The sequence below is a fragment of the Myotis yumanensis genome, unplaced genomic scaffold, assembly GCF_028538775.1.
Source record: "Myotis yumanensis isolate MYYU_CA2020_CCGP unplaced genomic scaffold, mMyoYum1.0.hap1 SCAF_16, whole genome shotgun sequence".
In the NCBI taxonomy this organism is placed as follows: domain Eukaryota; kingdom Metazoa; phylum Chordata; class Mammalia; order Chiroptera; family Vespertilionidae; genus Myotis; species Myotis yumanensis.
This window is the reverse complement of record NW_027223767.1, coordinates 36,936,066-36,950,147: the sequence shown is the minus strand read 5'-3', so window position 1 is coordinate 36,950,147 and position 14,082 is coordinate 36,936,066. Positions and strand designations below refer to the sequence as shown.

Sequence of the window (14,082 nt, the reverse complement as noted above, 5' to 3'; positions counted from 1 at the left end):
GGAGCGCGGATACAGGCCCTCGGGACTCTTGCTCACGCTTTCATACCTGAGTGCACCCGGCGGCGCTACTGGCAGAGTCGGCAATTGCTCGTATGGAGGTTTTAAAAAACGGAGGTGCAGGAACGCGATAGGGCACCCCAAAACTCCTCAGCAGTTTTTGGCTTGCGCACATGCATTCTTTTTTATTGACATGAGGTCTAACTTTCGTGCAATAACGCTGCTAAAGTGACTCTCAGGTTTTTAAAAAAGTTTTACATTTGAAGTACCTTTTGAACTTGAACCCCAGGCTGGGGCCGCCCTGCTGCCCTTGGGTCTTGAGACACAACTCTGCAGTGATGAATGGCGCACCTGTCCTCCCCCTCACCCGCAAGGCCCCAAGTGGCTTCTCTGTTGATCCCCAGGTTCAAGTTAACCAACTTTTAAATACTCTCTTATTTGAATTTTCTAGTCTAAAAAGAGAAAGAAAATTATGCAAATATAAATACAGAACCTAGTAAAATTAGAATGGTCTAGGTTTAAAAAACGTAATGGCTTCCAACACACATAGGGTGTGAAAAATTAGCTCATTCTGGGCAAACAATGTAAATATGAAATCCCGTTGAAAAACGACTGGACATTAGTTCAAAAACCCTTGACTATGTTTGGGCTCTGACCCATGAGAGACCATCTGTGGAAAACGTATCCCAAGCAGACAATCCAAAAGAAAGGACAAGCTACATTTCTGAAGTGCTTCTACAATGGACAACTGCTGAGTTTGCTTGTCCAACTTCCAGGTTTTTTTTCTGATTTTAACCCTGATTTTTTTTTTTTTTTTTTTTTTTTTTGGTAGGAAGCCAGCTAGCTCTCAATTCACTTTGGAGGTGAATACTTGACTCAGGCCTGGCCCATCAGAACATTTCAGCATGGCCTTGGCCAGTTTGCTCAGTGGTTAGAGAGTTGGCCCCAGCACGAAAGGGTCTTGGGTTTGATTCTCCATCAAGGGCACATACCTCAGTTGCAGGCTCGATCCCCAGCCCAGTAGGGGTAGCAACCAGTGGATGTGTCTCTCTCACATTAATGTTTCTCTCCCTCTCTCCAACCCACCTCCCTTCCACTCTATCTAAAAGCAATGGGTGCCTGGCTGGGCGTGGCTCAGTGGTTGAGCATGGACCTATGAACCAGGAGTTCAGGGTTCCATTCCCCATCAGGGCACATGCCCGGGCTACAGGCTGGATACCCGGGTCCCTGGGGGTCGGGGGGCGGGGAGGAGGAGGGTGTGCAGGAGGCAGCTGATCAATGATTCTCATCATTGATGTTTCTATCTCTCTCCCTCTCCCTTCCTCTCTGAAATGAATAAAAATATATTAAAAATAAATAAATAAAAGCAATGGAAAAATATCCTCAGGTGTGGGTATATATACATATATATATATACCCCGGTATGGCTTGGAGGAAGATATGATGTCTGAGTCTGCCTGGTCCCAATCCTGACTCTGCTGCATCCTAAGTGCATGAACTTCCACTTGCTACTTATCTGCTCTGAGTCTCAATTTATGCATTTGTTGAATAGGTATATTAATAATAGACATCTTCCTCATAGGGTTATAGCGAGAACTAAATGAAGGGAGCAGGTATCCTAATACCTCCTGGTATGTGTGTATTATCATTATTTCCTGCTTCCATGCCTCTGAGCAGGCTCTTACCACCTTTCCTTTATTCACTTTTTTTTTTTTGCCTTCCACATACTCCAGTATCATCGCCTTGCATTACTCCCAGAATTATATTTTATATTTTTCTTCCCTACTGGGAATGCCCTTGTAGTGTAAGCCCTGCCCCGCCGCCCCCCCCCCCCGCCCCCCCCCTCCGCCCCCCAATCCAACCCCACTTCTCTTTATAATGCAACTGCCTGATTTAAGCTTTGATTGCCAAGGAGTCTACTTCAAAGACAGCTGTCCCAGTAAACACTTTGTCAGCCACGTGACCCTGGATGAGGAGCCAGGCCGCCTCCAAACTGAGGCTCCTTTGTTTGGAAGATCTTGGCTGATTTCAATAGCTGACCAATTGGGCTACTTGTTTGTTTTTCTCTTCCTGTGCTTTAAATTCCGGCTCTTATGTTTTAAAGTCACTAATGAACAAAATAAACTGATGAACAAAATAGGTCCAGAGGCATGGATGTGTGGAACAGACTGACAGATCTCAGAGGGGAAGGGGGGCGGGGTGGGGAATGGGAAAAGATTAACCAAAGAACTTATATGAACACAGTTTATGCATAGCCCATGGACACAGACAATAGTGGGGTGGAAGGCCTGGGGTGGGGTGGGGGCTGGGTGGTAGGAGGGAAATAGAGGACATTTATAATACTGTCAACAACAAAAAATAAATTAAAAATAAATAAATTCACCAATAAAGAGTGAGCCAGGAGAAACCCTCGGCCCCCCACTGTCAACCCCAATAAAAACAGAACCCCAGGCCCTTTCTCTCTCTCTTTCTCTCTCCTTCTCCCCGCCCCCCTCGTTGTAAACTTTGCTGTGTAGCTCAGTGCACTCTAATTTCCTGCAAGTAATTAACCTGTATCTTTTCAGTTTCCTGATGGTTATTGCTGAAGGGCATCTTGTGATCATAATAAGAACCAAAGGCTGGTCCAGCTACAACACGGGTTATTAATAGGCCGAGACCAGTTGCGAACATCCCTGAAGGTAGGCCCAGGTCTTATTTACCCTTATACCGTGGGTGCTTAATACAGTTCCCACCCAGAAACGGCGCTCAGTCAAGGCTGGTTGGACAAAACTCAGTACTTCCAAACACAGAGCAGAGAAAGTTGGAACAGTGAATGAACATGTAATAGGTCCTAGAGGATAAACAACAGGAAAAAGAACCACAGGAAGCTGGAACCATTTTCCTGCCCAAACATGGCTGGATTCCTGAGGATTATAGACTCCATTTCTTCCCAGTCCTGGACTTGCTCTCATACCGTGGGCAGGTGAGTTCCAGCAACAGACTGGCACCGAAGGGGACGTTCTGAATGACTGCTTCCTTTTTCTCCCCGAGAAGCCATCTCTTCGCAGGGTGTTGGCAGGAGAAATGCCTGCTGCCTTAGAGAGGCTGGGAGCCACTGAAGATTTTGGGGAAAGGGAGGGGTTTATAATAGCAATATCTTGGGAAGATTAAACCTCTGAATTTGCACTCAGAAAACTAGAGATATATTCACATATTATAATGTTCACCCTTTTATCGTGTACAATTCAGTGGTTTTAGTATATTCACAAGGTTGAGCACCACAACCACTATCTAATTTCAGAACATTTTCCTTACCCCAAGAAGAAATTCCACACTCATTAGCAGTCACTCCCTATTCCTTCCTACCCTCAAGGTGTGGACTTTTTACAAAATACTAAATTTGGTGTCTGTAAAGTGGCTTGAATTTTGAACTCAGAAGGGATGTCTACCGAAGATAAAGAGAGCAAGCAAGGGGCAGAACTAGCTTTTCCAAGGTTCAGAAGATATAACCAGACATCTATTATCTATCTATCTATCTATCTATCTATCTATCTATCTATCTATCAAAGAGAGAGAGAAGAGAGAGAAAGCTATATTAGATCCACACGTGGAGCAAAGAGAAATGCATGTGGGCAGAGCAGATCTTCAAATACAGCATCTAAATCAGCAGTTCCCAACCTGTGGGTCGCGACCCCTTTGGCGGTCGAACGACCCTTTCACAGGGGTCGCCTAAGACCATCCTGCATATCAGATATTTACATTACGATTCATAACAGTAGCAATATTACAGTTACGATGTAGCAACGAAAAGAATTTCATGGTTGGGTCACAACATGAGGAATTGTATTTAAAGGGCCAGAAGGTTGAGAACCACTGATCTAAATAGAGTGGAAGTTACGGATGTGTAAAGAAATTCTTGCAGGGGTTAATGTTCTTATTTTCTTTGCACCTCCTGTATGGGCCATCTTCCGGTACCCTTCCAGACATGGCCATTCCTGGGAAAACCAAAGGAAAAGGCAGAAGGGCCAGAACTTTGGAAAATCCCTTAAGAAAGACACTTGCTCTCTGCTGCCCTCTGGGCCCCTCGCAAAAGCGATGATGGCGCTGGAAGGGGGAGGAAGGGCCTGAACCACCCCACGGAGGCAGTGGGAGCATCTGAGCGATGGTACAGGGCCCTCAGCTGGAGTGCACTCAGTGTAACCATTCTTCGAGCATGTTTGACAAAAGAAGAGACTTCAGCAAGCCTCTGGGTGCACAGGTGGGGTGCACCAAGTAGTCCATTTTCCTGGGGGGGTTTCTCCCAAAGTGGGGTCTGCTTGCCCTTTACCCCCACCCCCTCTGATCACTTGTGGCAGGACTGGTTGGGGTATGTCAATGGAAGTGTTCAGCTCTTTTATTTTTTTAAATGTTTTTTTTTTATTTTTTTATTGATTTTTAGAGAGAGAGGAAGGGAGCCGATAGAGAGAGGAACATCATCCATCTGCTGCCTCTTGCATGGCCCCTACTGGGGATCAGCCCGCAACCTGGGCACATGCCCTGACAGGGAATCAAACCCTGACCTCTTGTTTCCTGGGTCAATGCTTCACCACTGAGCCACGCTTTTTTGAATGTCTGTCACCTGAAATCCCGTGTGTGTGTGGGGGGGGGGGGGGAGGGAGGAGTGCGGGGGTCCCAGTCCAGAGGGGCCACGCTTTGTCAAGAACACTGAGCCCCACTCCGCCAGCCGTTGGCGGACTGAGCTTTTCATTCTGCTTAGAATACTAACGTCATATGGTGTGTAAAATGGGAGGAGACTTTTGAATTCATCAAGTCTGATACTTTTTTATTATTAGTAGGAAACTAGAGAATCAGAGACTAGGCAGCCTGATCAAAGTCACCCGTCCAACCCATTCATAGCGACAGAAAGCAGGTCCGTGGCTGTCTGGGGCCAGCAAGGGGGCTCACAAAGGCACAGGAGGCTCTTGGGGGACATGCTACACTCCCCGTCTTGATCATGGGTGTCGTTTCACGGGTGTACACATACATGCACACGTACCAAACTGTCCATACTAAGTAGGCGCGGCGGAGTGGGTGTCAGTTATACCTCGGCAGAGCTGTTTAAAAAGTCACACCTCCACTCACAGGCAGAGCAGGGAGAGAACACACATCTTGTGCCTTGAGGCTTTCACACTTCCCCTTCTCCCAGCCTTTGAGGTGTGAAGAAACCTTTTCCCATAATGTCATTGACAAAAACTCCACTGTTTGAAAATTTCTACTGAAAAATAAGAACACCCTTAACAAGCCCTGGCCGGGTGGCTCCGTTGGTTGGAGCACCGCCCTGTACACCAAAGGGTTTTGGGTTCAAGTCTCGGTCGGGGCACATACCTAGATTGTGGATTTGATCCCCGGTCAAATGCAGCGATGGCTCTGGCCCTTCCTCTCTCTCTAAAAATCAATAAAAACATGTCCTCGGTGAGTTTTAAAGAACATCCTTCACAAGAAAACAGCAGACACAGGGAGACAGAAGAGAACCCCACGCAGCTGGGAGGGGGTGGGGGCAGAGCGAGGTGTGACTTTGCTCTGTTTACCTGTGTTTATCCCTGGCAATGCTTGTGAAAAAGATCATCTCAGATGGGTGCAAAGACTTCCATTGAGGGTAAAAGAGATAGGGACGAGATTTTTATAGGACTGTACTTGGTGATGCAGTTGGTGGCCACCATGGGCTAAAATAGTTTTTGAACAATTCCTGGATGAGAAAGAGGCAGGAAAACTTCCAGAAAAGTTCCAACTCTCCTCTCTCTCTTCTCTCTCTCTCTCCTCTCTCCTTTCTCCTCTCTTTCTCTCTTCTCTCTCTCTCTCTCCTCTCTCCTTCTCCTCTCTCCTCTCTCCTATCTCCTCTCTCTCTTTTTCTCTCTCCCTCCCCCTGATCACACCAAGCGTGGCCAGCTTCCGGAGGCCTAAAATAGCTTCTTTGTGCAGAAGGTGAAAGTATAGGGTCAGGGTGGCTGTGCTCCACCCTCCTTTCGTTGCTGCTGACCTGGCGCTGACCAGCGGGCCGCAGAGGGATTCTGTCCAGTGGGCCCTGCATGCTGGCTGGGTAGCCAACAGGGCCTCTGGTTTTCCTGCCGGAATATGTTTTCCTGAGCTCTTGCCTCTCTAGCAGGAGTTAGGAAGAAACGTGCATGATCTAAGGGGTTATTTCCCCTCTGTATGATTTTTTTTTAGAACAGCAAATGTAATACACAAGTGTAACAAATTCAAACGAGATAGAATTATGTGAAACGCAAACGGGAGTGGGGGTGGAGTAGGGGCAGTGGCTCCGGGAGACAGACGAATTCAACATGATTTCTGTCCGAGTATGGGAGATGTCTGTCCAGGGGCAGGAGGTGCTGTTACCGAGCTGCCTGAGGTGCCTGGGGACACAGGGTCAACCCTGAGGACTCTCCTCTGGGAGTCCGCACCGTCAGAGGCATTTAAGCCACTGTGCTGCTTGGGCAGGATTTGCCGCATTCCGTGCTGAGTCCCCTCCACCCGGATCCTTCGCCCTCCTCTGCCCCGCTCTGTGTCCCAGGAGGCTGACCCTAACAGACTGCATCACCCAGGCTGCATTGCCTCTGGCTTCTGATCTGGACTGGACAATGGGAGGCAGCAGGTGGAGAGGGAAAGTTGGGGTATTTATCCTCCGGAGTCTTTTCAGGCCTTATCCCCTTAGCACTCAGCACAGGGAACTGAAGTAAATTGTTGAGCTGACCGGGGGTGACTTTAGACCTGGGTGGATGGCCACACAGTTGTGCCTGGATGACGTTTAAACCACAGGGGACAAGGTCCATGTTGGTCACATTGTACAGTGTGTCCAGGGCAGCATGACCCCAATCCAGGCCCTGAGTCACACCCTTCTGCTGATGACGCGGATGACTAGAGTGACGATGGTGATGATGATGGGGAGTCCATTTACCTGACAGAGTCACAGGATGATTTCATTTTAGCACTATGTCCCTCTGTCATGTTGCAAGATAATATTTGCTTTTGGGGTCGATCCTTTCCCTGAGGGGTAGTTTACATGCAATGTTATGCTCCCAGTTTTAAGAAGACGGTTGGATGAATTCTGACACACTTACCTCTGTAACCACCACTCCTATCAAGATATACAACCTTTGTCACTTCAGACAGTTCCCTAGGCCCCTGTCCATGTAATCCCTGACCCAAACTCGCCACCTCCCCACCCCTATCAAAGCCAACCACTGTCTGATCCCTATCTCCATCTTCCCAACCTCACAGGATGTTGTGTACAAGGAATTTCTGATCATGCTGATCTTGCCTCCATGCCCATTCTGTGCTGTTCTCTGTGATGTACCTGCATTTATCCCTTCTCACCTGGTTAACTCTCCATCTTCCTTTAAGATTCCTCCTCCAGGAAGTCTTCCTGATCTTCTCTTCCACTCTGGCTGGGAAAGGTGCCCTGCAACAAAGTCCAGCATTGTGTTGACTGCATCGCCATTATAAATAGATTCTGTTTATAATTCGCCCCATTCACCTGTGAGCTCCTGCAGACAGGAATTGGGTCATATACTGCTTTGAATTCCTGACTCTAGCACAATGCCTGACATATAATACATTCGTTGTTTAAATGAATAGGTGAAGTAAATTATTTTTTCCCCCAGGACACAGTCATTAACTTTTAACATCACACTACATGTTTGACCCTTTTGGTTACAAGAAACAAAGACTCAAAATAAGTGTGAGGATTTGTAAAGAGGCACACACAGCCCTGTTGCCTGAGAGAGTGTCCATAGCAGAGTCTTACAGGGATGCATGTCCAAAGATATAGATAAGAACCACTGTACAGGGACATGGTTGACCGTGCCTTCCTGAGGCAAATCCTTCTTTGTTCTTTTCCAACTTAAACATTTTATCCACTACAATCAGTAGCCATTCAACTTGTACACACAGAAAAGGCGCTTTGTATGACAAGCCACGAAGGGTTCTGATGATGGCGTAGGAGGGTCACCCATTCATTTTCTAGCTATGGAAACACCAAGGACCAGACCAGTGAAATAGAACTTGCTTAGACCAGGCAGCTGGCCCAGTAGCAGGGACTACAATGGACTTCTCTTTCTTCTTCACTTCCTTTCTTTTATTAACCAACATCTCGCCAATTCCACTGGTCATTTTGCCCCCCCCCCCCGCCCCCCCAACACTTTTAAACATTCGTTGAGGGCCAAGCACTGTATTACACACTTCCGCATTCGATGATATACCCAATCATTCTGCTGGATAGGATCTCACTTTTTTACTTTTCAGATAAGGAAATTGAGACCTAGAGACTTTAAGGAACTTGCCCAAGGTTGCCCAGCTGGCTACGGCAGAGCTGGGAGAGGAACTGTGTTTTCCACCGCGCTTATTAGTAAGGTTGCCGTGTCTCACTTCTGCACATAACTCCGTTCCGAGTGGGAGGACCTGTCGCAGAGTTGAAAGGCCCCATCTCCTGACAGACCCTCCCACTTAGGTCTCACCTGAGGCTCTGCTGGGTTCCGGCAGAGCCACACACCGCCCCCTGGTGGCAGGTGAACGCAAGCGCAGCGCATGCTAATGAGCCCGCGGCGCGGCTCGCTGATTGGCTGGCGCGGATTCCAGCTGCTCCCCAGGGGCGGGAGCTCAGCGCGAGTAAAGGGGCGCTGCAGGCAGCAGCCGCCCCCGCCCCGCGCTCTCCGGGTCCCCCCCCACCTCCTCTTGGGCTTCAGGGTGTGTGCGAGGCACGCTGGCCCTTTCACTTGCGGGCCTCTCCTCTTCTCTCCCTGTGGTGTTCTGGTTCTGAATTCATCCAGGGTCCAGGATGACGATCCGGCACCAAGGCCAGCAGTACAGGCCGAGGATGGCATTTCTCCAGAAGGTAAGCTGGTCTGCCACCTGGGCCTGGGGGGTGCGCGGGGACCCAACTCTGAGAAGTGTCCGCGGAGATGCTGGACCGGCTCAGCGCGTGTGGGCAGGAGCGGAGGGCATCCCTTGTGGTCCGTTAATGCTGCTGCTGCTGCTGCTATGAAACGACTTCTTTGCAGTGTGTGTGTGTGTGTGTGTGTGTGTGTGTGTGTAAGACTATCATCATTAGGTTTCCATGTAACCTGTCTGTAGTGGAGACCGGGAGCCAGGGGCCATGGTCTGCTGCAGGCTCAGAACTACCTGTTACTCAGGAGAGGAGGGTGCCCTGCCCGAGGCAGTGCAGCCCAGGCTGTCACCTGCAAGGCTGTCTCCGGATCTTGTTATAAGGCACCCAGATGTTAAATCAACATTTTTGGGGGTTATTTTTCGGATCCTAAACTGCAGTATTTTAAAGTGTGTGAGTGAGTGAGTGTGTGTGTGTGTGTGTGTGTGTGGGGGGGGGGGGTGACTGTGTACGCATTGATCATGCAATGATATATTTGTAGGATAAAGGACACCCCACTCCCAGCACCCCCAGACCCCCCATTGGAGCCTGTGTATCTGCTTATCTCAGGTCTCTGTGCTGGCAGCAGAAGTCAGAACCTTTTCTCTTCGGCCACAGACTTTCTCAGACCAGGTGGCCAGGCACAGGCTGTTGTGTGGTCGTGGGGGAGGTGAAGTGTGTCTTGCCGGGGCGATGTGTTTGGAAACAAAGCGGCTCATTTTGTTGTGAACTCTTCAGATAACCAGTGTCTGAAGAGCTCGTCAGGGGCTGAGGCCCTAGGTCACTTGTCCACCCTTCCTTCCGTCCACAGCTGCTTTCCACGGCACCGTGTCCGCCATCTGAGGCTTATCTTGTTGAGTGGAATTAGCCGAATGCTCGGTGACAAGTGGAGCTCTGAGCCCCTGGAGCTGAGTATGTGGGTGTAGTCAGTGCCCCACTGTCCTGATTTGCCTGGGACGTTCAATGCTGAAACCTGGACAGTGCCGGGTGCACTGGACCGCTGGTCACACCCCTCCGCCCACTTCTAGGAGCTTGTGCTTGCATCCAGGTAGTGGAGGTGTGAGGCTCATCCACAAAACAGGCGGGAGGTTGTCAGAAAGGACCCCGAGAGCCGATATTGCAGACACCAGTTCCTGAAAGCAGAGGAGACCACCGAAACCCCCTATCTGAAAGCCATGGTCGTCCTCCAGGGTTCCCCAAGACTGCCTTCTTCCGCCCCCAGACAGGCAGGCTGGGAGGCTCGGGGAGGAATGGTCTGGAGATTCTCTCCGTGTCTTCTGAACCTCAGATGTTCTTGCCATCATGGCTGCTGTCTAGCAGAGCCTCCTCTCTCTACCTTGGCCTTCTGACTGGAGTCTGGTTGCCAGCCTCTCTCCCCACCATCGCACTCTCATCTCTTCCACCCCAACCTCCCCCTCCACGCCCCCACTCTCCACCACTTCCACCCCAGCCTCACCCTCGTCCACCCCAGCCTCACCCTCCTCCACCCCAGCCTCCCCCTCCTCCACACCAGCCTCACCTTCCTCCACCCCAGCCTCCCCTTCCTCCACCCCAGCCTCACCCTCCTCCACCCCAGCCTCTCCTTCCTCCACCCCAGCCTCTCCTTCCTCCACCCCAGCCTCACCCTCCTCCACCCCAGCCTCCCCTTCCTCCACCCCAGCCTCCCCTTCCTCCACCTCGCTACTGAGGTCCTCGCCAGGTCACACAGCTCCCTAGAGCAGGAGGAAGGATAGAATCAAGGTGTGCAGAGCAGGTCTCAAGAGCCCGGGCCAGGGGATCCCTAGCTATGTACCTGCTGAACTAGATGTCCAGCCTCTGATGGACCCAGGCTAAAGGCATGAGGCCCTGTGTGCAACTGTCATCCACTTCTCGAAGAAACAGCCAAAGAAACAGTCAAGGAATATGCATGAAGTATGTTGTATTCCCAAACAGGGGCCTTACATACACCATCTCATTTATTCCTGAACACAGTGGCATTATAAAACACGGACATGTGAAATAGCATGATGGTTTGCAGACTCACCAGGGGTTGGGATGGTCCGGCGTGAGCAGAAGGCTGACGAACAGGAAGGCTGGAGAGAAGGGCCCAGAACTGGGGGCTTCGAATGTTGTGCTGAGGAGTCTGATGCTCTCTGTGTTCAGGGAGAAGCTGTTTGATGTGTTAAAATCAGAGATGAATAAAATGAGTTGGTTTACAGGTTAGAAAGATGATTCTGATGAGAGGGTATGAGCTCTTCTCTACCCTGGCTGCACTTGGAGAAATATTGCTCTCAAGTTACCATCCTTAGAGTTTCTGTTCACTTAAGAGGTAATTAAGTAATTAAGTGGGGTAGAGCCCAAGCATTGGCTTTTTAAATTGTTTTTTAAAAAACATTTTTATTGATTTCAGAGAGGAAAGGAGAAAGAGGGAGAGAGATAGAAACATCAATGATGAGAGAGAATCATTGATTGGCTGCCTTCTGCATGCCCCCTACTAGGGATCAAGCCTGAAACCTGGGAATCAAACCATCACCTCCTGGTTCATAGGTCAACCCTCAACCACTGAGCCACCCCAACTGGGCTAATTGATTTTTTTTTTTTTTTGAGAGGGAGAAACATCAACTTGTTCCACTTGTTTATGCAATCATTGGTTGATTCTTGTATATGCCCTGACCGGGGATCAAACCCGCCATTTTGGCATGTTGGCACGATTCTCTAACCAACTGAGCCACACCAGCCGGGCAACATAGGTCTTTTATTTATTTATTTATTTATTAAATATATTTTATTGATTTTTTTACAGAGAAGAAGGGAGAGAGATAGAGAGTTAGAAACATCGATGAGAAAGAAACATCAATTAGCCGCCTCCTGCACATCTCCCACTGGGGATGTGCCCCCAACCCAGGTACATGCCCTTGACCGGAATCGAACCTGGGACCTTTCAGTCCGCAGGCCGATGCTCTATCCGCTGAGCCAAACCGGTTTCGGCAACATAGGTCTTTTAAATAGAGCTTCTCAAGTGATTTGAACGCACAGCTAAGGTGAAAGCCCCTGGGACATTTGAGAACTCTGGAGACATTTGGGGGTGTCACCGCTGGGGAGGGGGATGCTCCGGGTATCTTGTGGGCAAAGGCAGGATTCCTGCACAGGCAGCCAGCCCCACAGCCCGGAGTGATCTTCCCAGGTGTCGGTGGCACCTCGGCTGGAGGATGCATTTCAAAGTGCAGATGCCAGGTGGGCAGAGCCTGAGAGCCAGGATGGGGGCCAGAGAGGAGACACGTCAGACACAAAAGCAGAGTCAACAGATGTTGGCCACTGCTGGCCGGGGTCACCTAGGACGCTCCTTGGGCTTTTGACCAGGGTGTAAAGAGCAGGTTTTGGGGAAAGACTGTGAGCCCCGATGAGGGGATGGCGCTTTCGAGGGTCTTCCAGACGTCGCGGTCAGATGGCCGGGAGGTCAGCGGGCCTCCGTGTGGTCAGACGCATTAGCAGGAGCCCCTTCCGCTTTGTTGCAAAATCACCTCCTGGTTCTGGGTCGCTGTCCCCATCTGTGTACAGAGAAGTACTGATGATTATCATCCCCCTGGGAGCCTTCCTAGGCTGAAAGGAAAATTCCAGCCCCACAGATCTTGCGCATGAGTGACAGGTCCTTAATGCGAGGCACGGGCGTGGGCGTGGAGGGTGGGATGCGGCGGCCGTCAAAGCCGTCATTTCTGCTCCTTCGTGATGTGGGGGTTCCCTGTCACACCGGCAGTCACACCACAGCACGTTGGCATCTGAGAGAAGCAACGTGGGCCCGACACCCCTCCACCCCGGCGCCCAACACGGGGTCAGGCGGGGCCCAGCTCAGCCTGGTTCTGTGACATTTCCGCGTTGCCTGGGAAGGCGACGTGGCTCCGGGAGGCGCCGGGAGCTGAGTCTGGTTCGGGGTGGGCACTGACATTGGGGGTGGGGATGGCCATCCTCTCCCTCATTCCTAGAGGACCGCCCGCCGGACAGAAGTTGGCAACACAGAGACCAAAGCAAACCTTCGCCTGAGTGGGCTGCCGTGCCCAAGTGCCACAGGCTGGGAGGCCGGAACAAGGGGCACCTGTCTGCTCACAGGGTTAGAGATCGTGGTGTTGGCGGGGTTGGGTTCGTGTGCGGCCTCTGTCCTTGGCCGCTGGACGGCTGCTTTCTCCCGTGTCTTCGGGTGGTCTTCCCTCTGCGGGCGTCTGTGTCCTAACTTCCTCTTCTGGAAAGGACACCAGTTGTAACGGAGCGGGAGCCTCATTTTAGCTCCATTACCGCTTTTATTTAAAAAAAGTATTTTTATTGATTTCAGAGAGAAAGGAAGAGGGAGAGGGAGAGAAACATCAGTGATGAGAGAGAATAGTTGACTGGCTGCCTCCTGCACACCCCACACTGGGGATCGAGCCCGCAACCCGGGCATGTGCCCTGACCAGGAACCGAACCGTGACCTCCTTGTTCATAGGTCAACACCCAACCACGGAGCCACGCCGGCCGGGTTCCATCACCTTCTTAAAGACTCTTTGTCCAAATGGAGTCACATTCCGAGGTCCTGGGGGTGAGGACTCAACATATGAGTTTGGAGGGGGCGCAGTTCACCCCAACAGGGTTTCTCAGAGGCGGTGCCACCAGCCAGAGTCCTAGCCTTTCCTCGCTGGGTGGCTGGGGAGACCCTCAGAACGTTCTCGGGGTCCGTGTGTGCCCCCTCCCTTCTGGGAAGGGTGATGCACCTGCCAGAAAGAAACCTGACTCCCCACATTGTGCTGTAAAAATAGATCTCGTTATTCCTCCTCTGAAGGTTATTTTCAAGCTCTTTATAACTAGGTTTTAATTTATTATTATTTTTTTTAATGTGAAGAGAAGGGATCAGATTCCCTGACTTTCTCTCTCAGGGAAACTCAGGTTTCCAACTTGCAGGGCGGGTTTCTACTTCTTCTCCAATATCGGGGCCCTCTGCTCCCTCGAAATGCTGCTGTTTCATCTAAAATCCATTTTAAAATAAATGCGGGATTTCACCTGGCAGGCCCTCATGCCCCAAAGTCAGGCACTTCTCGAAGTAGCATTTGACACCACAGCTCATGGTTAGTTGAGAACTCGGAAGGAGTTGACTCCTGCAACCTGTGGCTCCTGGGTCCCCTGGCCATGTCCAGGGGGAGTGTGGCCACCTCCCAGCCCTTCACACCTTCCTGGGGTGCCTCTTAGCTCCCCTCCCTGCTGTG

The 14,082-nt window shown here is 50.5% G+C and overlaps 1 protein-coding gene across 2 annotated transcripts in view; it reads left to right on the top strand.

Moving 5' to 3' along the window:
- Window positions 1-8,670: 8,670 nt before the first annotated feature.
- The window catches only part of RGS9 (regulator of G protein signaling 9), a 50,939-nt gene continuing 45,527 nt past the window's right edge, over window positions 8,671-14,082 (top strand). For both annotated transcript variants that reach the window (XM_070393732.1, XM_070393731.1), the window contains exon 1: window positions 8,671-8,845. In XM_070393732.1, coding sequence (XP_070249833.1) covers window positions 8,789-8,845 — 57 coding nt within the window. In that variant the 5' untranslated portion in view covers window positions 8,671-8,788. The remainder of the gene's footprint in view (window positions 8,846-14,082) is intronic.